At 40.5% G+C, this 22,922-nt stretch overlaps 1 protein-coding gene and 1 pseudogene across 2 annotated transcripts in view; both read left to right on the forward strand.

Annotated features, from left to right (window-relative positions):
* Positions 1-13,217: 13,217 nt before the first annotated feature.
* On the forward strand, positions 13,218-13,663 carry LOC146482815 (uncharacterized). The gene has a single exon (XM_085106713.1). It carries the CDS (start codon positions 13,253-13,255, stop codon positions 13,661-13,663), a length of 411 nt encoding a protein of 136 aa, XP_084962839.1. The 5' UTR covers positions 13,218-13,252.
* Positions 13,664-16,949: 3,286 nt separating this feature from the next.
* LOC146482816 (mitochondrial inner membrane protein Mpv17-like) overlaps positions 16,950-22,922 on the forward strand; it is a 30,944-nt pseudogene continuing 24,971 nt past the window's right edge. The window contains exon 1 of the transcript XR_014864040.1: positions 16,950-17,101. The product of XR_014864040.1 is annotated as a mitochondrial inner membrane protein Mpv17-like (transcript). The remainder of the gene's footprint in view (positions 17,102-22,922) is intronic.

The following is a 22,922-nucleotide window of genomic DNA, read 5'->3' on the forward strand; positions in this document are numbered from 1 at the left end:
AGTTTTCAATCTGGTACATTTCTTCTCCAAAAGGTAGAGACAAGAGAAGGTTTTAAGTTGACTTGAAACATTTGGCAGTCTTATGAAACTGCGTATATAGCCGGCATTCGATTCATTCGTCGTAGTTTTTCAGTGGTAGGTGTATATATCGCCATTGCGGCCCCAAACGTGTTCTCTTCGTTCTGATTCTTAAAAGAAAAATTGGCGACCAGAATTTTCCATCTGGCAACCAAAAATCTTGGTTTGTGTTTCGCTGCGAAGGAAAAATTTTATTGACACTTTTTGGCGACCACATTTTTCCATGTGGCGACTTAAAAAAAATTTTCAGTCGCCACTTGGCGCCTGCCTAAAAAAGTTAATTTCGGACCCTGTTGTAGATGACTGGTTAATTTAGCACAATCTTTTCATTTTTTCAATTTTTTTCTCGTATGGAAGGGAGTGTTTTTTCAAGAGAGTGTTAAGTTAAAAAGAGATTTTAACCCTCCAGATAGTAGTAACTCTTCCCAATTGTTCTCCTCATTCTCTGTTTCATCGCTTCTCAATGGTTGCTTGACTTCGCAAATCTTTGGAAAAATGGAGATGTTTTGAATGGTCTAGGTATATTTTCACTAGCTCCTCAGAAACCACAAACTAAGGTAGAAGAAAAGTCTGTAATTTCTGTCGCTGTGTTCAGCTTTCCTTCATTGAAGGAATTAGGCATAAAGTCATAACAGTACTGGTCATGCTGTTCCATCTAAAGAAGTAGCCGGAGATTCAAAGACATTTTAATTTGTACCTTAACTTCTCTTTATCCAGGAAAGGGCATGGAATTCTGCCCATCATGGAGCCAGCCAACCATTTTCACATGAAGCACACTGCTGCTCTTTCTTAACCTCGCAGATGTCTTTGACAAATTCCATGTGTAACTCTAGCCACAAATTCTTGCAAAATAATAATTATAGCCAGGTACATGTTTTTTTGAACTTTCAGATGCCTTCAAGTAATCATGATTAGCTGGGTCCTGTTGAAAAAAAAACCTGCCTCCTCCTCCCTCTCTGTTACAAATTTCCTTATGTAATCTGACAACAGGTGCATCATCAATGTGCAACGCTATGTTATGAGCAACCCTCCATGCATTTCTTTTTATTCTTTTTCTTCGTAATTTCATAGTGAGCTAGCCACAGTCGTCTTCTAAATTTCTTGATCTGATTTGTCATGAAATCTTTGAAAATATTCCATTTTATAGAACCGCCATCGGTAATGGCATCTCAGCCACCTGTAGGATTAGTCCTTTCCAGCCAGCTTCCCCCCAGTCACTGCTTTCGTGTGCTCGATGAATCCTGATGCGGTAATCAGACTTGCAAATTCTGGACAATTCGGCATCTCGTAAACCTGACCTCATCAAACAGTAGCATTATCCAAAACGTGAACTTAGGGAAAAATTTAAAAATCATCATAGGCCCCCATCTGCTTAAATTATGAACCCTCACTTAGGAGTGTTTTAAGATTTGCCACTGCCTGGGCACAAAAGCCATGCACAGAGGGTGTAACCTTTACTGGTGGGTTTAGATCTTGTGTTTTAGCTGTAGCAAAAAAAATTGATGTAAGCTTTTTATTTACCATCACAGATCATGACAGATGTGATGAAAACACAGTTTGGCTCATGAATCACTTTGTTAATGGGCGTTCTTGTTGAGGCAGTTCATAAACTTGTAAATCATCCATTCTTGTGTGAAAGTTTTTGTGCACTTTTCCCATCAAGGGATAGATCCAGTTGTGTATTAAATTGTTTACCTTTTGATAAATGTTGATGTGATGGCACGAACCAAATTGAATGGGCACTCGCTGAGCATATAAAATTTTTCTTCAGCAGTAAAGATTTTAATTAGTTGGCCAGGTAGGGCTATTGCTCTAGCATGTTGTTTACAACAGATTGGCCACTGGATGTCTGGGCCTACAATAGCTGCACGTTTATAAGCAACAGTCAGCACTGTCACTCAATCATTCTTATAACTATTCAATTGATGGAGGCTACAGAAATATGCTGAATAAGGGGCATTCCCTGTATACTTTACAGTGCAACGAACTCAACTGGGGCCAACCAACATTAATCAGCCAATCATAGGTCACGTTTACAACAAAGGAGTCTGGCTTTGGTAGTTGGTAAACCAATCAAAAACGAGGACATGCCTTTAAATTTCAAAGTGTTGGTTTTATCGGTGGCCCTAGTTGAGTTTGTTGCACTGCCTGTAAGACAAAACCTCACCTTACCTTTAGTTAAATATATTTTTTACAAAGCCTGAATATCAGCTGTTTCCCATCTCTCACCAATCATCTAGAGAGGAGATGACTGATATTCAGGCTATGTTTAATGCAATCAGACCCTGGCTTCTCTTGAAGACTGTGATTTAACAGATACAAGGTCAAACTTCTTATCAGCCATCTCTTTTAATTGAAAGAAAAATTTAAAACTTGGTACTGGGTAATGAATTATGAAATATATACAGTTATTTATTTTTACAGTGCGATCTCAGTGATTTGAACTCTCAATGTTTTTCAGCACTCCCAATTCTTCAAGAACAAATAGTTGTTACAGTGGTTACCAATAACACGCGACCTATCGCCTTCAAAAGACTCCGATAAAGTTGCGTTTTGGTGGACGTCAATCATAGAAAAGCCATTGAAATTATTTTGAATTCTGAGACCATTTCAAGGCAACAGAACCAAGAAATTGACAGTTTTATCCACTGACATGGTAAACTTTATAAAAGGTGATTTTAAAGCCAGATTATCTAAAAAAATGGACATTGTTTAGAAGAAGCAGTTTTTTTTTATGAAACATTTAAAATTGCTACACCTGATAATAAATCAGTGATGCATGCAAGTGAGTAAATTATCACGTGCAGTGAAAATTGACATTTTTAATTCAAAAATACCTTTAATTTGCGCTTGATCTGGCTCGAGAATCAATTTAAATAAAGTTTACCTTCTCTTCGCGAGGTAAAATTCTTAGTTTCTTGCCGGGTTACCTTGCAATCTTGTCAGAATTCAAAATAATTTCAACGGCTTTTGTTTGATTGACGTCCACCGAAACGCAACTTTATCCGACTCTTTTGAATGCCGTATAAGGTCGCATGTTATTGGTAACCGCTGTAAAATTCTCTTGGATTTGCTTCAGTCAGTTTTTTGCCTCTTATTTTTTGAACAAAATTTATTTTCACTAGGAAGTTAAAAAAAATTGGTACAGTACTTCCACTGAAGTGATTGTCACATAACAGTATTATAAAAATGTTAATATACTGTAACGAGTATGGTTACATGAAGTACAAGTCTAGTTCCCGCCTTGCGTGTCACGTGACCGAGCTTGTTGGAAGCCATCTTGAAGTTTTGTTGTCGCTGTTCAACCGGAATAAATAAGTTGTGTTTTGCGGACTCTGTGTCTTTCCGCCTGTCGTTACATGGTGTCAGAAGTTTCCCGGATCCACACTTCACGAAAAGGAATGATTTGTGGCAGAAGCTACCGAATTTATGCCTGAAACCAGTGTTCAAAATAGCGAAAGTCCGGCTTCAAGTTTGATGACCATGGCGAATTTCCAAATACCTCCTCCTGACATACTCGAGCTAAACGATGGTTCGACAGCGTCCAATTGGCGAACTTGGATTTCTGCTTGGAATAATTACAGGCTGGCTACGAAGCTAGATAAAGAGGAAGAAGCACGCCAAGTAGCAACACTTTTGGCCGTAATTGGAAAAGAAGCGAACAAGGTGTTTCGTACTTTCACGTGGGCCTCGCCAGACGACGCGAAGAAAATCGCTGCGGTTTTAAGCAAGTTCGAAGAGTATTGCATTCCCAGGGAAAACACTATTTACGAACGTTTTCTTTTCTTTACGCGGGATCAGCGGGAATCTGAAACTGTTGATCAATATTTGACGGAGCTTCGCCAAATTGCAGCAAATTGTGATTTCGAGTCAATCACACCCGATCAGCTTCTCCGGGATCGACTGGTGAGAGGTACCAAAACTGCCAAGGTACGTGAAAATTTGCTCAAAGAGAAGAAATTGACTCTTGAGAAAGCTATAGATATCGCTCGTGCCGCCGAGAGTACGGCTGTTCAAATGAAAGTTATGTCTGCTGAGTCTGGATTGAGTGCTGTGAAAGAGAAAGAGAAAGAGCAGTCAGAAAATGTCCCATCTGTCAGCAGTGGCTGGATCAAGGACTGCAGATTCTGTGGTAGGAACCACGAAAGACGTAGCTGCCCCGCCTTTGGCCAGATTTGTGCATATTGTAAAAAAAGGAATCATTTTGTTGTCAAGTGCCCAGCAAAAAGCAACGTGTCTTCTGTCCAAGAGCGATTTTATTTAAGTGCCGCAGGTGTTGGAAACGGAGGTCATGAGATGGTTACCCTCACTGTATCAAAAGAGTCTAACCCCCTTTCAGGTCACGATGTAAGCTTCTTGATGGACACGGGGGCTGAATGCAATCTTTTGCCCTTGGATGTGTACAAGAAGGTGACTGGCGATCTGCACTTGAATTTCCTCAATGCACGCGGCAAGTCAATCCTGGTTTTAGCTAATGGAGATGAGCAACCCATCGAGGGCAAAGCCACAGTGTATGTCTCCCGCAAAGGAAACGCACACAAAATTGAAGTCAATGTAGTCAGGGGCCATGGGTATGAGCCCATACTGTCTAAGCAGACAATGCTGGAAATGAACTTGATAAAGATTCTAGACAGTGACCGAGATCCACGCGTCAATGTACTGAAGTCCGACACAGAGCCATTGCTGGAAGAGTATGACGATGTATTTGAAGGCCTTGGAAAGTTGGACGGACAGTACCACATTGTAACAGACGAGTCCATCAGACCTGTAGTGCATCCTCCGCGGTGTTTACCTGTTGCGATGACTGAGCGAGTTCAGCGGAAACTCGAAGAAATGGTAGCTGCTAACATAATCGAACAAGTCGACCATCCTACTGACTGGGTATCCAGTATGCTAGTGGTGACCAAGCCATCCACCGAAGCTGAGGGGGAAACCAAGTTACGCATCTGTTTGGATCCCAGGGATCTGAATCTTGCCATAAAGCGTGAACACTTCCCGATGCCGACAATTGAAGAGATTGCAACTAGGCTGAATGGGGCAAAATTGTTCAGTGTTTTTGATGCCAGTAATGGTTTCTGGCAAGTGGAACTTGACGATGAGTCTAGTAGTTTAACAACGTTTAACACCCCGTTCGGGCGGTACCGTTGGAAGCGAATGCCATTCGGCATCAATAGTGCACCGGAAGTTTGGCAGCGCAAAATGCGAGAGCACATTGAGGGGCTTAAAGGAGTAGAAGTAATTGCAGATGATTTTGTGATCGTTGGATTTGGCAACACACCTGCTGAGTGGCAGACAGACCATGACCGGAATGTGTGTGCCTTCCTAGACCGTTGCCGTGAGAGAAACCTGAAGTTGAACAAGAAGAAAGCCCGACTGAGACAGCAAGAAGTTCCCTTCATCGGACACATTCTAACCCGTGAGGGACTGAAACCAGATCCACACAAGGTTGAGGCAATTGTGGGGATGCCAGACCCGACTGATGTCCAGTCCTTACGTAGGTTCCTGGGCATGGTGAACTACTTGGCAAAGTTCCTCCCACGTCTATCCGAAGAAACAGAAGTCTTGAGAAAACTCACTGAAAAGGATGCTGAGTGGTGTTGGCTGCAAAGTCATACTGATGCTGTGGCCCATGTCAAGGAAATGATTGTATCTGCACCTGTACTTGCCTACTATGACGTGAATAAGCGAGTGGTCATTCAATGCGATGCTTCCCAAAGTGGACTTGGTGCAGCTCTGCTACAGGAGGAGCGCCCAGTGGCTTACAGCTCTCGTGTGATGACTCAAACGGAACAAAACTATGCGCAGATTGAAAAAGAGCTACTCGCCATAGTTTATGCTTGTGAGAATTTTGATCAGTACATTTTTGGAAGGAGCAATGTAATTGTGCAGTCAGACCACAAGCCGTTGGAAACCATATTCAAGAAGCCAATCCACAGTTCGCCAAAACGCCTCCAACGCATGCGTCTCCGCTTACAGAACTATGACATCCAAGTGGTATACAAGAAAGGAGAGACCATGTTCTTGGCTGACACATTAAGTCGCGCTTACTTGGAAAAGGAACCAGTGAGTCAGACCCAGGACAGTGACGTCCGTTCTGTCAGAGAACGACTGTTCGCTTTTGAGTTAGAGCAGATTAAAAATGGTGAAGATCTAAGTGTCTCCCCCACTCGCCTGGAAGAGCTGCGCAAGGAGACTGCTCAGGATGAAGAATTACAGACCCTGTCTGATGTTATTCATGAGGGTTGGCCAGAGACCCTGTCAGAAGCTCACAAATATGACCGGCGTCGGAGGCAAGTAATTGAGCTGTATTGGAACAGCCGTGATGAGCTGACCATAGAAGATGGATTGGTATACAAGGGTCATCGCCTTGTGATACCATTTAAAGAGCGTTCTGGTGTTGTAAAGAGCCTGCATGAATCACATATTGGAATAGAAGGAACATTGCGTCGTGCCCGCGACATTGTTTACTGGCCTGGAATCACAGCCCAGCTCAAAGATCACTTGTCAAGGTGTGGAATCTGTAACCGTTATCAGCCCGAACAATGTAAAGAGCCTTTAAAGCCTCATGATGTGCCTAATTTGCCATGGCAGAAAGTTGGTGTTGATCTTTTCGTGCTGGACGGGCAATCATTTTTGATAGCCGTTGATTACTACTCTGGCTATTTTGAAGTGCAAGATATGAGTAGCACCACCAGCAACCGTGTTATCACCATTCTAAAGGCGTGGTTTTCCAGGCATGGTATTCCTGTGACTCTCATCAGTGACAATGGGCCCCCCTTCAACAGTGAAGATTTCCAGACCTTCAGTAAGGAATGGGATTTTCACCACGTCACATCAAGCCCTTATCACGCACAAAGTAATGGTCGTGTGGAAAATGCAGTTAAGACTTGCAAGTCATTGCTGACCAAAGGGCGAGCTGATAAGCGTGATCCTCTGCTGGCGTTACTTGAGTGGCGCAACACACCAACTGAGGGTATGAATGCTTCTCCTGTTCAGCTACTATATGGTAGGCGAACACGCACCCGTCTCCCAGTAGCCAAGCAATTGTTAACTCCACAGGTGATAACTGATGTCCCCGAAAAGATCAAGATTAGAAAGCAGAAGCAGAAATACTACTATGATCGTCACTCACATGAACTGCCAAAATTGCTTGACGGTGATGCCATTAGAATGCGATTGCCACGCGAGAAGGAATGGTCACTGGGGCGCGTCATTGGAGAGGAGGGGACCCGTTCCTACTTGGTTGAAGTGAACGGAAAACATTATCGTCGGAACCGCAAATGGCTCAGAGCAACACCCGAGGAGTTACCGGAGTCAGTGGAGACAAACCTCGACATGACCGATCCAATGGAACTGGTAGAGTCAAGTCCTGCTGAGCCGCCACAGGCAATGATACCATCATCACCAGTGGTTTCTGGGCCTCATACTGAAGGTCGTCCAGTGCGGGACCGCCGCCCCCCAGTGTGGTTAAAAGATTATGAGTGCTGAAATAAGACACTGACTCTGCCTTGTTGCCCCTTTTTTCAATTTGGCTTTATTATGTACTTTTGCAGGGGCGTTTTAATATAGGAGACTTTCTAAGGCAGATTTGAACATTATGTTATTGCTTTTTTATTATCATTAACGTTCTGTATGCATAAACTAAACTATTAGACTTAGGAAGGGAGATGTAACGAGTATGGTTACATGAAGTACAAGTCTAGTTCCCGCCTTGCGTGTCACGTGACCGAGCTTGTTGGAAGCCATCTTGAAGTTTTGTTGTCGCTGTTCAACCGGAATAAATAAGTTGTGTTTTGCGGACTCTGTGTCTTTCCGCCTGTCGTTACATATTAAGTAAATTGTTTTGTTTTGTTTCTTTTACTTACTTTTGATTATCTAATAATAACTGTTCATTTTCATGGGTTTTGTGACATGCAGTTACAAGTGCTACAGTTTTCTACACCTTTTCACAGTCTGGTATAACATTTTCAGTAACATAAGGAAAAACACTAAATAATATTATTTTCCTTTTCCATTCTGTCCAGGGTTTATGTAAAATCTTTATTTATAAGAAAATAGTTTAATCCACTGATTTTTTTGGAGAATAAAGTGATATAATGCTTTTAATTTGCAAATCATGTTTCAAGCAAAGTATATGTTGTACATCATTTTGTGAATTCAGAAGAGTACTATTGCTGTACATGCACTCAACTCTCTTTAGGCACTCTTGTTCCTTCTATTTTTTTCTCTCGGAAAAACAGGATGATGAAAATTAAAGTAAGGAATATTTTTTAGAGAATGCTTATTAAAATTAATGTTATGATACATGGTCGGTATTTTGCTGTGTAAAAATGAATGGGACTTCTCGGATGAGGTGCTACCCATAAACTGGTGTGATAAGGCTGCAGCAGTGTAGTGTTTAGCAGTCTAATGACTTCTTAAATTGGGATTTTGCTTGTAAGGACAAAAGGTTAATGGGTTGGAGCAAGGCCTGTTCCTTAATTGAGAAACCAGAGAATAAAATCTGCAGTGTAAATTTTTGTGGTGGAACGAAACCGCTTAGTTTTCTTTTCAGTATTACCTAAGTAAGGAAATGTGGTCCATGAAAGGTAGAGAAAAACTCTTTGACGGATTAAAACCTATGACCCCAGGATTTTTTGATCACTGATGGACCAAAATTAATCTCCTCACTATGGTAATGCAAAATTTAAGTGATTTCCTTCCCACACAGAAATTTACACTCCAAGGATAATTCTCTGTATTCTCAGTTGTATAGTCTGTACTGCACAACACAAAATTTCATTATCCCTTAATTGTTGTGTTATTTCCAACTTTACTCCAAGTTAACTCTCGTGTAGCAAAGTGTAGAAAAACTGCTGGGGATAACCGGCTCCCATAACTGCCTGATGGATTTTTTTTTTGGTAAAGATTTTGACAGCGACAGTTAAGGATTTACACACAATAATGTTATTTGATTCTATGTCAAACAATTTACCAACTTAATTTAAAACCAGGTACAAATGACTAGGGACTTAAAAAAAATTTTTTTTCCGTTGAATAATTAGACTTACGACATTTATTGCATTCAACATAGAAAGAACGCACTCCTTACACAGATTGGAGTTGAGATTGTGTGAGAACCAAAGTTGATTGCCATGAATGAAAGGATATTGGGACATACATGTGTATATCTGGCAACCCCTGTAGATTTTGCAGGGGCAGATGATTTCATCACCAAGTTGGCAAAGGAGACAACCTACGCTAGGATCAAGGTTATCAAACGCACTCTCTGATCCAGTTTTGATTGTTACTAGTTTCCATATATACAAAGTAGCAAAAGGCATTCACAAGTGATTGTTGTTTTGACTTTACAATATCAAGAATAAGAGGCAGCCAATTACTGCTGTGGTTTCTCTGAACAAAACAGTATCACTTTGCACTCTCAAAACAATGGAACTAATAAATGTGATTGACAGGAAGTTATGAAAGGTTCATGTTTTCCTATCCCTACCGAAACAAATGGGAAAAATTATACTGCATTCTTAGATTAAGTTAAGAGCAAGAAACACATCTTAACTCTCTTGTAAATCAATATCAGTTGCATGGAACTATCAACCTGGGAATAACAGAAATTTTTAAAAATGAGCTTTTCAATCTAATTTATTGAATTAATAAGCTACAAGTGCAGTAAGAAAATATAAAAATGGCACAAAGCTAATTTGACTTGAAATATTTCTCCTGTATTCAAACATCTCCAATGTGCATCTCCCTCAAACAGAACCTAAACATAAAAAAAATCACTCAATTTATATTGGTAATTGAACTGAGAGGAGTGCAATTTGGTCTGAAATCATACGCGTGATTTTGAAATCACAAGTATGATTTCAGACCAAAATTGCACGACACGAAGTTCAATTACCACTTAATTACATCCATTTTGAAATCACAGAGTATCATTGTCAATATTAATATTCTATTTGTGTTACTTCATTTCCATTTTGTTGGGCTAAAGAAAGGATGCGATTTAGAGCAAGAAATGGTGCAATTTGGGAATAAATTGCACCATTTTGGACCAATCAGATTCCCAGGATCACCGGTGATTTCAAAATGGATGTAATTAGACTAGAAAAAGATGAAATTTTAAATATTTTGTAAATCCCTATAACTTATAATGACTCGTTTTTCAATTGCTCCACGGTGTACCAGTTTGGAACGATCTCCTAGTATTAGTAGACCACATGAATTCATATAACAACACTGGCTTACTATTGTCCGTATTAGCTTGCAATTTTAATATTATCTTGATTAAAGATTTCTTTTAGAAAATTGCTCCCTCGTCAGAAAAAAACAACACTACAAACAGTTTAAACGTGTGTATGCATACATAAAGATTTGAAGTTATCTTACCTCCTTGATTGACGGAGCTGTCAGACCTTTCGCCCTCCACCAACACAGCAAAGCCCCTTCTACTTTTGACATTTAAGCTTATCACACTAAAAGTTTTCCTTCAAATCTGCTGTCAAAACGGAACATTTCCACACAGTCGTGCAGGAAAAATAAGACGAGGCGTAGGAAAAATTCGATGCTTCCAAACCTGAAAACTTATGCAGAAATTAAAAAGATCCTTTCTTTTTTATCCACCATCCTAATACAGGAAGATGTCTGAACACTGCTATTTTATTCTGGTTTATCTAAATCTCTAGAACGAAGCAATCGCCTCTTCGCTCGTACTCAGAGCCCGCATTACCCTCATCCAGCGCCCGTTCCGCTGGATAAGGGTAATGCGGGCTCTGAGAACGTGATTTCCGCCATTTTATAAATGAAGAATCTAGGTACTAGGAGTCCAGGATCAGGAATCGGAAGACCTTAGATAACATAGTCTCCTTCGCAGCCGTTATTAGTGTCGTCACGCTACGCTCCGTGGGGAGGAGCGTTGCGTGACGACCCTTATAACGGCTACGAAGGAGACTATAGATAACAAGGACTGCAAACCAGATTTCGGAGCCCAGCGCTTTTCGCGAAAACATGGGTTTGGTGGGGGTGCCAATTCTCGCGGGCCCACAAGCCTGGTTCCAATCCTTGTTATTTAAGGATTATGGATTTTCCTAGGAATTTCATTCCCATTCAAAAACGCGCGTGGGCTCTGGGGACGAGATTGGGGTACAAGCGCAAAGATCAACTAATCACCAACCCTTGCTCGATGAAAGGAAAATTAAGAAAAAATGCCCTCTGTTACAAAAAATCAGCCTTAAATAATTGTGCTCTCTGTATTACCAGGAGCCGATGATCATGGGCTCCTGGTATTACATTGTTGATGGGGAGTTTGCTGCATATGCATTAAAAAGGAAAGGATGAGGAATTACGTCCATACGATCGATAAGCAGATTTCTATAAATGCTATCAAAAAAATTGGAGCTCCGCTTTTAGGCTTGGCTAAATATATATATTTTACTGATCACTGGTCAAGGGAAAACAGAGCGCGAGGCAGATGAAGACCACGACAGGAACCTTTTAAAGTCCCTCCTGGATCGATGCCGGGAGCGGAACATCAAACTTAACAAGAAGAAGTTTACATTCAAGTGCGATGATGTGCAATTCATTGGTCATCGCCTAACAAGAGAAGGTCTAAAGCCTGACCCTGCTAAAGTAAAAGCAATTCTTATAGTATGAAGAAACCTGATTATGTAGCTGCAGTACAAAGGCTGATGGGTATGGTCAAGTACCTCTCAAAATTCCTTAGTGACCTCTCTCAGATTTGTGAACCTACAGGCGTCTAACCCATAAAGATGTACAATGGTCCTGGACAAAAGAACAGGATGTTGCCTTTGACAATATCAAGGAAGCAGTTACCTCTGCCCCAGTTCTCAAATTCCTTGATTCCAGCAAGCCTACAGAAGGAAGTGGAGATGCTTCTTCACAAGGACTTGGTTTTGTTCTCACACAGGAAGACCACCCTGTGACTTATGAAAGCCGGGCTCTGACACAGGCTGAGCAGCATTATTCACAAATTGAAAAGGAGCTCTTGGCTTAAGTGTTTGGTTTAGAACACAACCACCAGTACGCTTATGGCAGAAAGGTTATTCTTTATACCGATCACAAGCCCTTGGTGTCCATCTCAAGAAAGCCATTAGCATCTGCACCAAAACGTCTACAAAGACTTCTCCTCCGTTTACAGCGGTATGTCGCAGAAATCAGATACAGGCCTGGAAGAGAGATGTATCTCGCCGATACCTTATCAAGAGCCTACCTAAGCCTAAGTCCTACTGACACACAGAGATCAGAGACCCAGAAAGAAGTAGAAAGTATTCATGCTGTAGACTATCTAGCTATCTCCGAGCAGCAGCTGAATGAAATCAATCAAGAAACGGCTAAAGACCCAACTCTTCAGACCCTCAAAAACGTGATCCTAAGAAGATGGCCTGAAAACAGCAGCTCAGTACCAAAGGAAGTCTCCGAGTACTTCAATGTCAGAGATGAACTTGCCGTACAAGTCGGAATCATCTTTAAACACCAAAGATGTGTTATCCCTAAGACCTTGCGACAGAAAGTTAAAGAGAAGATCCACCATGCTCACATTGGAATACAAGGATGCCTGAGAAGAGCACGTGAGGTCGTTTATTGGCCTTCTATGAATCAAGAAATCACTGATTACATTGAACACTGGGACACATGTAACATGTACGCCAGCCACCCTTAGCGAGAGCCTCTTATAGTACATGATGTGCCTGAACGCCCGTGGCAGAAAGTTGGTTGTGACCAGGAGCCGATCGGCTCCTGTTGTGACATATTCACCTTGGATGTACTGTTGACTATTATTCTGGTAATTTTGAAATTGACTATCTTGAGAGGAAGACTGCAAGACCCATTATCACCTATTCTCCTTCGCAGCCGCTCGGGCCGGAGTCACGCAACGCTCCACGGGGAGCGTTGCGTGAAGCAACAAGCTGGAACTGATTTTTATTTAGCACTGCTTGACTTGAGAAACACCCCAACGGAGGGCGTAGGCTGTTCACCCATGCAAAGACTTTGTGGCCGAACGACAAGAACACTTCTTCCAACAGCAACAAGTCTTCTGAAACCTACGACAACTCCTGGTGAGCGAGAGAAACTCCTTAAGAAGAAACAGCGTCAGACCTATTACTACAACAGGGGAACTCGTGAGCTGTCGCCCTTATGCAAAGGTGATGCAGTTGTTATGCTACCTAGTCCCCAAGCTCGAAAGTGGAAGAAAGCTGAAGTTGAGGACCAAGTGGATGTGCGATCATACGCAGTACGCACTGAAGACGGAAGAGTTTTTCGGAGAAACCGAAGGCACCTAAAGAAGTACCATCCACATCCAGCTACACACACTTCGGAAATGGAGGTCCCGCCTTCAAAGATCACGGTTACATCAACACAGCCAGCAGAAGGAGCGGTAAAGGACTCTGAGGAGCCGCCCATACAATCACCCCAGCAAGTGTCAGCGGATGTCTCTACTCCGCCTTTGAGTCCCACAGTACCAGTACCAGCACCTGTGAAAGACCCACCTACAGGAGTAGCCGCAGCGACTAGAAGCAGACGTCAGATTAAGTTACCTGCTAGTTTCAAGGACTTAAAGATGACCTAGTTTTACTCAGAGACATTGAACTTTTCGTTTTGTTTTGTTGCAACTCAGGAACTTTGAACTTTTGCCCATTTTGCTGCCATTGTTGATTGGGCTCACAGTTTTCTTAATGCATTGTTGTGTTTACTACTTAGAAGGACATTTTTGAGACCATTACTCGTAACTTCATTGTAGCATAAGTTCTATCTTTATTTTCTTTACAAAAGGAAGGGTGTAACGTTACGCGATAGTTGTTATCCAATAAGATGCGAGATTTTACATGTGCTCGCCATCTTGTACAGGAGTTCTTAAGTGATCCGTCTCATGGATTAAAATATCACTTGTTTACGTTTAAAAGAACTCTGTTTGTTGCTGTACAAAGCCACAACGTTACAATTCCCATTAATAAAAGCTTTTCTCTTCTTTCAAATAATTCTGCAACCTCAGCTTAATTCGTTAGTTATTTATAACAAACAATTTATTTTATTACAGCGTGGGTTGTAACAAGTGCTCCATGTAAATATAATCACGAATTCACGATTTTAACGCTCAATTTCAGTAGAACTGAAAATAAAAGAAGTCTGTCACTGAAGTTTTCTAATGTCTCAAATTTGCGTGGCTTGGGACTTTCTGATAGTCATTTTATAGAGTGGCTAGTGTACAAGAAACCTGTAGAGCCCCATTCTTGGAGACCCAGGAGCGAGACTTGGTGCCACGCCAGCATAGGTAGCCTAATCTCTGTGAGCATTTGGAGCGTTTGGACGTCACGTTGTAATTTGTGTGTCACAATCTGAGTCACGCAATGGCGTAAATTATAAGGGTTTGTATGGGAATTTGCTAACGTGTTTAGGAGTCGGACTAAGGCATGAATTGAACAAAAATGCCTTTCCTTATCTCCTTGATACCCAAAACCCACTGGAATCGCGATGAAACGGTACAATACGCCACACAAACACTGTCAAGGTATCAAGGAGAGAAGGTAAGCCATTTTTGTTCGATTCATGCTCTTTATTTCCGACTCTTAAACACGTTAGCAAATTCCCATACAAACCCTTATAATTTACGCCATTGTGTGACTCAGATTGTGACACACCAATTACAACGTGACGTTACAAAGATCCAAACGCTCACAGAGATTGGTTTGCCTGTGCTGGCGTGGCACCAAGTCTCACTCCTGGGTCTCCAAGAACGTGGTTCAATTGGTTTTTTGTACATTAGCCACCCTATAAAATGACTATCAGAAAGTCCCAAGCCACGCAAAATTTGAGACATTAGAAAACTCGTGACGGTCTCTGCTTCTTGTATCAACTTTCCTAAATCCCCATACAAACTCTTATAATTTACGCCATTGCGTAACTCAGATCGTGACCCTCGAATTACAACGTGAGGTTACAAAGATCTAAACGCTCACAGAGCTTGGGTGACCTGTGACACCAGACAGTCTTGTGGTTCTTGCCATGTGCTTTCGTGTTTGTTTCAGCATCAGTGAATTCCAGCAGTCCCCACCCCCTCCCCCCTTCGGGGCATTAGTGGGACATTTTTCCATGTTATCCCGTACCGAACTCTTCTCCCCTCCCCCCTCCCCACCCCAGTAGGAATATGCTACTTAGTAATATTAGCTGAATCAGTCACCTCACCATGAGAACGAATATGATGGTGTTTCATTGATTGAGGATGTACACTTCCTAACAGTTTTCCTCCGGCATGTTACAGGGTTTTCTACCTAAGTTTACCTTGTTTTGATCCTTCCATTTTTTTAGATACAAATACTTTCTTTGCAAAGAAATGCATTCCTTCGTACTCAACAGATAGGAATGCATTCTTTTGCACAAGGTTTCCCTCCACAAGGTTCGGTCAATGTTGTTTAAAATTTATCAATTACATCCTAACATGGTTCAGTAAATCGGTGCCCACACTCTACTCTAGAAATTTTTTTCCATGATACTTGCTGAACAACTAGGCGTTCTCTTCTTAACAGAATTCGTCAGCCTATCCGATTTAGCTCCATCTATTTTTGCAGTTTCTTAATCTTGTAATAACTTAAATACAACTCATGTTCTGATAAAAATCCTTCTGGAAGAGCTGCTTGCCAACGGCTTTTAGATAAGGGCAGCTGGCACACACCACCCCCCGGGGGATACTCCCAAAAATGTTCGATAGGGGTGTGCCGCGAAGGTTCTCGAACCCTGACCCTATTTAAGGGTAAAGGAACGGAAAACGGATACCCTTTATAACGAGTCAAGTCCAAGCAACAACCGTGGACGATAATCCTGCTGGTATACGTTGGATCAATTGTAGATCTGATCGGCTTAATAAATACAAATGATAAAAGAAGCAGAGACCGATACAACGTAGAATTACGGTTTAAAGGTTACTATATTTCGGCTGGCCAAACCAGCCTTCTTCAGGTATAATGAAAATTTACATTGGGACATACGCTTATAAAGCTGACAAATATTTGCGCAATAGCGGAACTACGTAAAACTAAATTGATTGACAGTATAAAATCTGAAGCAAATGAAATAATAATAACAAAAAATAAAAAAATAATCCTTTATAAATGATCCTTTATAAGGACCGAACCCGAAAATTGACACCCTATTCAACAGACCCAAACAACGGCTAATGTACGGGAATAAACACAAATCTCTATGAAAATCGCTTTTCTAGTACTTCAGCGGACACTTCAGTTAAAAAAAAAATCTTTTTTCATAAAACGTGGCGCTTGCAAGCTTCAATTCAACTGATACAATTTAGGTACCCTCTCTAAGGACTAATCAAGGAACACGTTGCTAAATGAGGAAAAAATGATACCTTTTTAAGGACTAAGAACCTCAAAAACCATACCCTATACGTACCTATATAGCCCATATATGGAAGAACCCCCCTCCTCCTCCTTGTGCTCACGTGCCGACCAAAAAGCCTGAGGACTCTGAGTACAAGATTGGATTTACAAACTTTACACATGGAGCAAGTATGAGGCCTCTTTAGTCCATTTCACTTGCGTTTGCTGGAGCCTTTTGATGAAAAAGGCAATGGGCGCTTCTGCTATCAGGAACTCATTAACTGGTGCAAATAAGTAGCCCTGCATTGCCTGACTTTGACGACTGTGTTTTGTATTTTAGATATTTCTGGATTTAAAAAAGAAAAAAAAAAAAAAAACCTTTTTAACCGCAGTCCTCAGGTTCTTTGGAATTTTGCCAGCGGCTGCCTGCTGTGTTGTCCTGGGTACGAGATTCGCAGGAGGTGGACCTAGGAACTAGTATTACATTCTTGTTCCCAGTGTCTCTCCGTCTTCCGGTCGCTAAATTCCAACATGGCGGGCAGTTTACAACCGGGTGCGACTGTGAATTACGGAATTTTTGCGTAGACGTCGTATAATGAGCATCCTTACAAGAGCTTGGGCAAAATATCAACAGCTTCTCATAACAAATCCTTGGAAAACACAAACAATAGGGACAGGTAAGATCGATAAGACAGAAAAACCTTATAAACAACAAACACGCATTCAGCACATGTGCATGGGGTTTTCGGTTTCAAATTTAAAAGCTTAATCAAAGTTGAATGGTGGACATCCATTTTAGGGTATACAAAACGTAGCTAGATTGATGGCATTTCCTTTGTAAACTCTACACAAATACAACACTTGTCTGTTGTAAATTATAAAAAAATGTCGTCAAAATCTAATTGTTCTGGAAATTAATATTTTGTCAAACTTACTTTTTACATGTACATAATGCGTCAGTTGGTTCCAGTAGTGCCCAAACCTACCTCGGGACATTTGTCGGCCTCGTGATTCTCACCTCAAAACACTGTCACTTACTTTCACTTATAATTTCTTAGGCAAAGATGATAAATTTGTGATTAAGTTTGTCTAAATCGGTTAAAAATGAGACGACAGATTGGAGCATTATTTCAGAATACCCGTCCACCTGCAAGGTGCACTACTCTGAAATCTGTGGTCTGTGCTACCGTGCTCAACAGATCAATAAGTAATTGATCTAAGTATTAAACTGGAGTGCTGCCCCGGTCCGCAGTCCTCTAGTGGATGAATAAGTAATTGATTTAAGTATTAAACTGGAGTGCTACTGCGGTCCGCAGTCCCCTAGTGAATGAATAAGTAATTGAAGGGCTGGGAGCATAACCGACCTATGTCGAATTTCAGCCCGTTTTTCGATGTAGCTCGGATTTGTCCAAACTTTTGCATGTGTACTGCAATTCGATTGAAAACCATTGTCCAGTATTTTTTCACGCCGCTTTGTGTTTCGTATTAATGCCATTGAGAAATTTTACCATCTTGTAAAGATATATCGGTAACATTATAGACACTGGATGACCAAAAGGACAATGCACTGAGGATTAAATACTTGTATTCAATATACACTCGTTGTCTTTGAAACACGGCACACGAAAGCGGTGTTTTTCGCGGGAGCAACGAAAAGAATGCTGTCACGCTTTTATTAGATTCTGTTACTACTACGTACGTGACAGGAATGTCCCAAATGTAAACAGTTACATTCTCCCAGAGAAAATGTGTCCATTTCCTGGCGCAAAATCCAGCTTTGTCCCGTTTGTCGACATATCACTCTTGATAACGCAAAATACTAGCATTCTACACGATTAACAGGAAGACATGTAGCCATTTCAACGATTAACAACGATTAACAACGATTAACGGCAGTTCTATTAAAAAGGTAAAGACTATCTATTCTTTTTACCACCAGTCGGTGTTAACCGTTGAAAATCTATGTTAATCGTACTTTTATTGAATCATTGCCTTGAAATTGTCAAGTTAATCGTTACATACCGAATTTCAAGCGTGGCAAACCACAACTAAGGCTTGCAAAACACCTTGTATATGGCGGGATTTGTCTCTGATGCTCCCGCGGGATTTGATAATCGAATTGAAAAATTCGCTACGGCACAGTCATCACTACCAAGGAGGGATTCTTTGGACAACATTTCCACCAGTTCCTGTGAACTGCATTCGTCAATTTCGTAACTTTTCAAAAGATCCATAGATGTCGTGCGTTTTCAAACTTCACCAAACAAAAGCGAAAGCAACTAGCCAGTACGATACGCAAGTTGTTTATCCCGACTGCCTTGATCTATTTTGGGCTTGTTACAACCCGCAAAAGCAAACCATGATATCATCTCAAACGTTACTTATAGCAACAACAACTAGTGCGACTAAACACGGCTCGTGGACAGTGGAAACTTTTAGCCTACCGATAATTTGGAAAACGAGTCTGACGTGGACAAAACCTATAAAAAAATTTGCCTTCCAAGCGCGTTCACTTGTAGAAAAGCAAACTACCAAATCCCCCTCCCCCCCCCCCCCCCCGACTCAATGTTGTCTTTTGGGTCACGAACAGTTTCCTGGCAAGCATCGCTTCCCACATCAACATTGCATAAGGGGGAGGGGGGAGGGAGAAGTAACTGTGGTAGAATTATGAAGGGAGAAACAGTAAGTGAGTGGTTTTTGGCTCTCTGTGTTCGGTTGTCATTGCATAGGGGGAGGGGGTGGGAGGGAGAAGTAAGGAAGTGGTTTTTGTTCTGTTCGTGTTTGGTTTTCTTAAGGAGTTTTGTCCACGATTGTAAAACCGCGAAATGTTTTCCAAACCAGGGAGAGCCAAAATTCGGACAAATCCGTGCGAAACCGAAAGCCGCGCTAAAATTCGACATAGGTCGGTTATGCTCTCAGGCCTTCAATTGCTCTAAGTATTAAACTGGAGTGCTACCGAGGTCTCCAGTCTCGTAGTGACGCTTACAGAACAAGGCAAACACTATGCAAATTAGATGACTGCGGGACTGCTGTAGCAGGTTTTTAAGTTCTACATTTTAGTGGCCGGGTATTCTAGAATCTAGCCAATAGATCCACAGAATGAATCGTCACTGAGGTGCAATGCAGAGAAATAAGACAAATGCCCAGATCAGATGCCGTACTTCACATAAGCCATATCAAATTTGAATTTAGATCCACCCAACTTACACTGTAATTTATCCCAGCTGAATTGATTAACATGCTGAACTTAATTCAGCTGTACATGTACTTCACACAAGCCACATCAAATTTGAATTTACGCCTAACCAAATTAATTTCTCCCAGCTGAATTGATTCAGACGCTGAACTTAAATCAGCCGTACTTCGCATAAGCTACATCAAATTTGAATTTAGGCCTACCCAAATTAATTTCTCCAAGCTAAATTGATTCAGACGCTAAACTTAATTCATCCCTACTTCGCAGAAGCTACATCAAATTTGAATTTAGGCCTACCCATATTAATTTCTCCCAGCTGAATTGATTCAGACGTTGAACTTAATTCATCCCTACTTCGCATAAGCTACATAAAATTTAAATTTAGGCCTACCCAAATTAATTTCTCCCAGCTGAATTGATTCAGACGCTGAACTTAATTCATCCCTACTTCGCATAAGCTACCTCAAATTTGAATTTAGGTCTACCCAAATTAATTTCTCCCAGCTGAATTGATTCAGACGCTGAACTTAATTCAGCGGTACTTCGCATAAGCTACATCAAATTTGAATTTAGGCCTACCCAAATTAATTTCTCCCAGCTGAATTGATTTAGACGCTCAACTTAATTCATCCCTACTTCGCATATTAGCTACATAAAATTTGAATTTAGGCCTACCCAAATTAATTTCTCCCAGCTGAATTGATTTAGACGCTGAACTTAATTCATCCCTACTTCGCATATTAGCTACATAAAATTTGAATTTAGGCCTACCCAAATTAATTTCTCCCAGCTGAATTGATTTAGACGCTGAACTTAATTCATCCCTACTTCGCATATTAGCTACATAAAATTTAAATTTAGGACTACCCAAATTAATTTCTCCCAGCTGAATTGATTCAGACGCTGAACTTAATTCATCCCTACTTCGCATAAGCTACATAAAATTTGAATTTAGGCCTACCCAAATTAATTTCTCCCAGCTCAATTGATTCAGACGCTGAACTTAATTCATCCCCACTTTGCATAAGCTACATAAAATTTGAATTTAGGCCTACCCAAATTAATTTTTCCCAGCTGAATTGATTCAGACGCTGAACTTAACTCATCCCTACTTCGCATAACCTACATCAAATTTGAATTTAGGCCTACCCAAATTAATTTTTCCCAGCTGAATTGATTCAGACACTGAACTTAATTCATCCCTACTTCGCATATTAGCTACGTAAAATTTGAATTTAGCCCTACCCAAATTAATTTCTCCCAGCTGAATTGATTCAGAAGCTGAACTAAATTCAGCCGTACTTCGCATAAGCTACATCAGATTTGAATTTAGGCCTACCCAAATTAATTTCTCCCAGCTGAATTGATTCAGACGCTGAACTTAATTCATCCCTACTTCGCATAAGCTACATAAAATTTGAATTTAGGCCTACCCAACTTAATTTCTCCCAGCTGAATTGATTCAGACGCTGAACTTAATTCATCCCTACTTCGTATAAGCTACATAAAATTTGAATTTAGCCCTACCCAAATTAATTTCTCCCAGCTGAATTGATTCAGACGCTGAACTTAATTCATCCCTACCTCGCATAACCTACATCAAATTTGAATTTAGGCCTACCCAAATAATTTCTCCCAGCTGAATTTATTTAGACGCTGAACTTAATTCATCCCTACTTCGCATAAGCTACCTCAAATTTGAATTTATGCCTAGCCAAATTAATTTCTCCCAGCTGAATTGATTCAGACGCTGAACTTAATTCATCCCTACTTCGCATAAGCTACATAAAATTTAAATGTATGCCTAGCGAAATTAATTTCTCCCAGCTGAATTGATTCAGACGCTGAACTTAATTAATCCCTACTTCGCATAAGCTACATAAAATTTGAATTTAGGCCTACCCAAATTAATTTCTCCCAGCTGAATTGATTTAGACGCTGAACTTAATTCATCCCTACTTCGCATAAGCTACATCAAATTTGAATTTAGGCATACCCAAATTAATTTCTCCCGGCTGAATTGATTTAGACGCTGAACTTAATTCATCCCTACTTCGCATAAGCTACATAAAATTTGAATTTATGCCTACCCAAATTAATTTCTCCCAGCTGAATTGATTCAGACGCAGAACTTAATTCATCCTACTTCGCATAAGCTACATAAAATTTGAATTTAGGCCTACCCAAATTAATTTCTCCCAGCTGAATTGATTTAGACGCTGAACTTAATTCATCCCTACTTCGCATATTAGCTACATAAAATTTGAATTTAGGCCTACCCAAATTAATTTCTCCTAGCTGAATTGATTCAGACGCTGAACTTAATTCATCCCTACTTCGCATAAGCTACATAAAATTTGAATTTAGGCGTACCCAAATTAATTTCTCCCAGCTGAATTGATTTAGACGCTGAACTTAATTCATCCCTACTTCACATATTAGCTACATAAAATTTGAATTTAGGCCTACCCAAATTAATTTCTCCCAGCTGAATTGATTCAGATGCTTAACTAAATTCAGCCGTACTTCGCATAAGCTACATCAAATTTGAATTTAGGCCTACCCAAATTAAATTCTCCCAGCTAAATTCATTCAGACGCTGAACTTAATTCATCCCCACTTCGCATAAGCTACATCAAATTTGAATTTAGGGCTACCCAAATTAATTTCTCCCAGCTGAATTCATTCAGACGCTCAACTTAATTCATCCCTACTTCGCATAAGCTACATCAAATTTGAATTTAGGCCTACCAAAATTAATTTCTCCCAGCTGAATTGATTTAGACGCTCAACTTAATTCAGCCGTACTTTGCATAAGCTACATAAAATTTGAATTTAGGTCTACCCAAATTAATTTCTCCCAGCTGAATTGATTTAGACGCTGAAATCAAGTCAGCGGTCCTTCTCATAAGCTACATCAAATTTGAATTTAAGTCTACCCAAATTAATTTCTTTCAGCTGAATTAATTCACACGCTAAACTTAATTCAGCCGTACTTCCAATAAGCTACATAAAATTTAAATTTAGGCCTACCCAAATTAATTTCTCCCAGCTGAATTGATTTAGACGCTCAACTTAATTCAGCCGTACTTTGCATCAGCTACATAAAATTTGAATTTAGGTCTACCCAAATTAATTTCTTCCAGCTGAATTGATTCAGACGCTGAACTTAATTCATTCCTACTTCGTATAAGCTACATCAAATTTGAATTTAGGCCTACCCAAATTACTTTCTCCCAGCTGAATTGATTTAGACGCTCAACTTAATTCAGTCGTTCTTTGCATAAGCTACATAAAATTTA

This window comes from Pavona decussata, unplaced genomic scaffold (assembly GCF_977016875.1).
Source record: "Pavona decussata unplaced genomic scaffold, jaPavDecu1.1 SCAFFOLD_43, whole genome shotgun sequence".
In the NCBI taxonomy this organism is placed as follows: Eukaryota; Metazoa; Cnidaria; class Anthozoa; order Scleractinia; family Agariciidae; genus Pavona; species Pavona decussata.

Excerpts from the sequence above, each read along its gene's own strand:
- LOC146482815 (XM_085106713.1), top strand. The coding sequence starts at position 13,253 with ATGCTACCTAGTCCCCAAGCTCGAAAGTGGAAGAAAGCTGAAGTTGAG.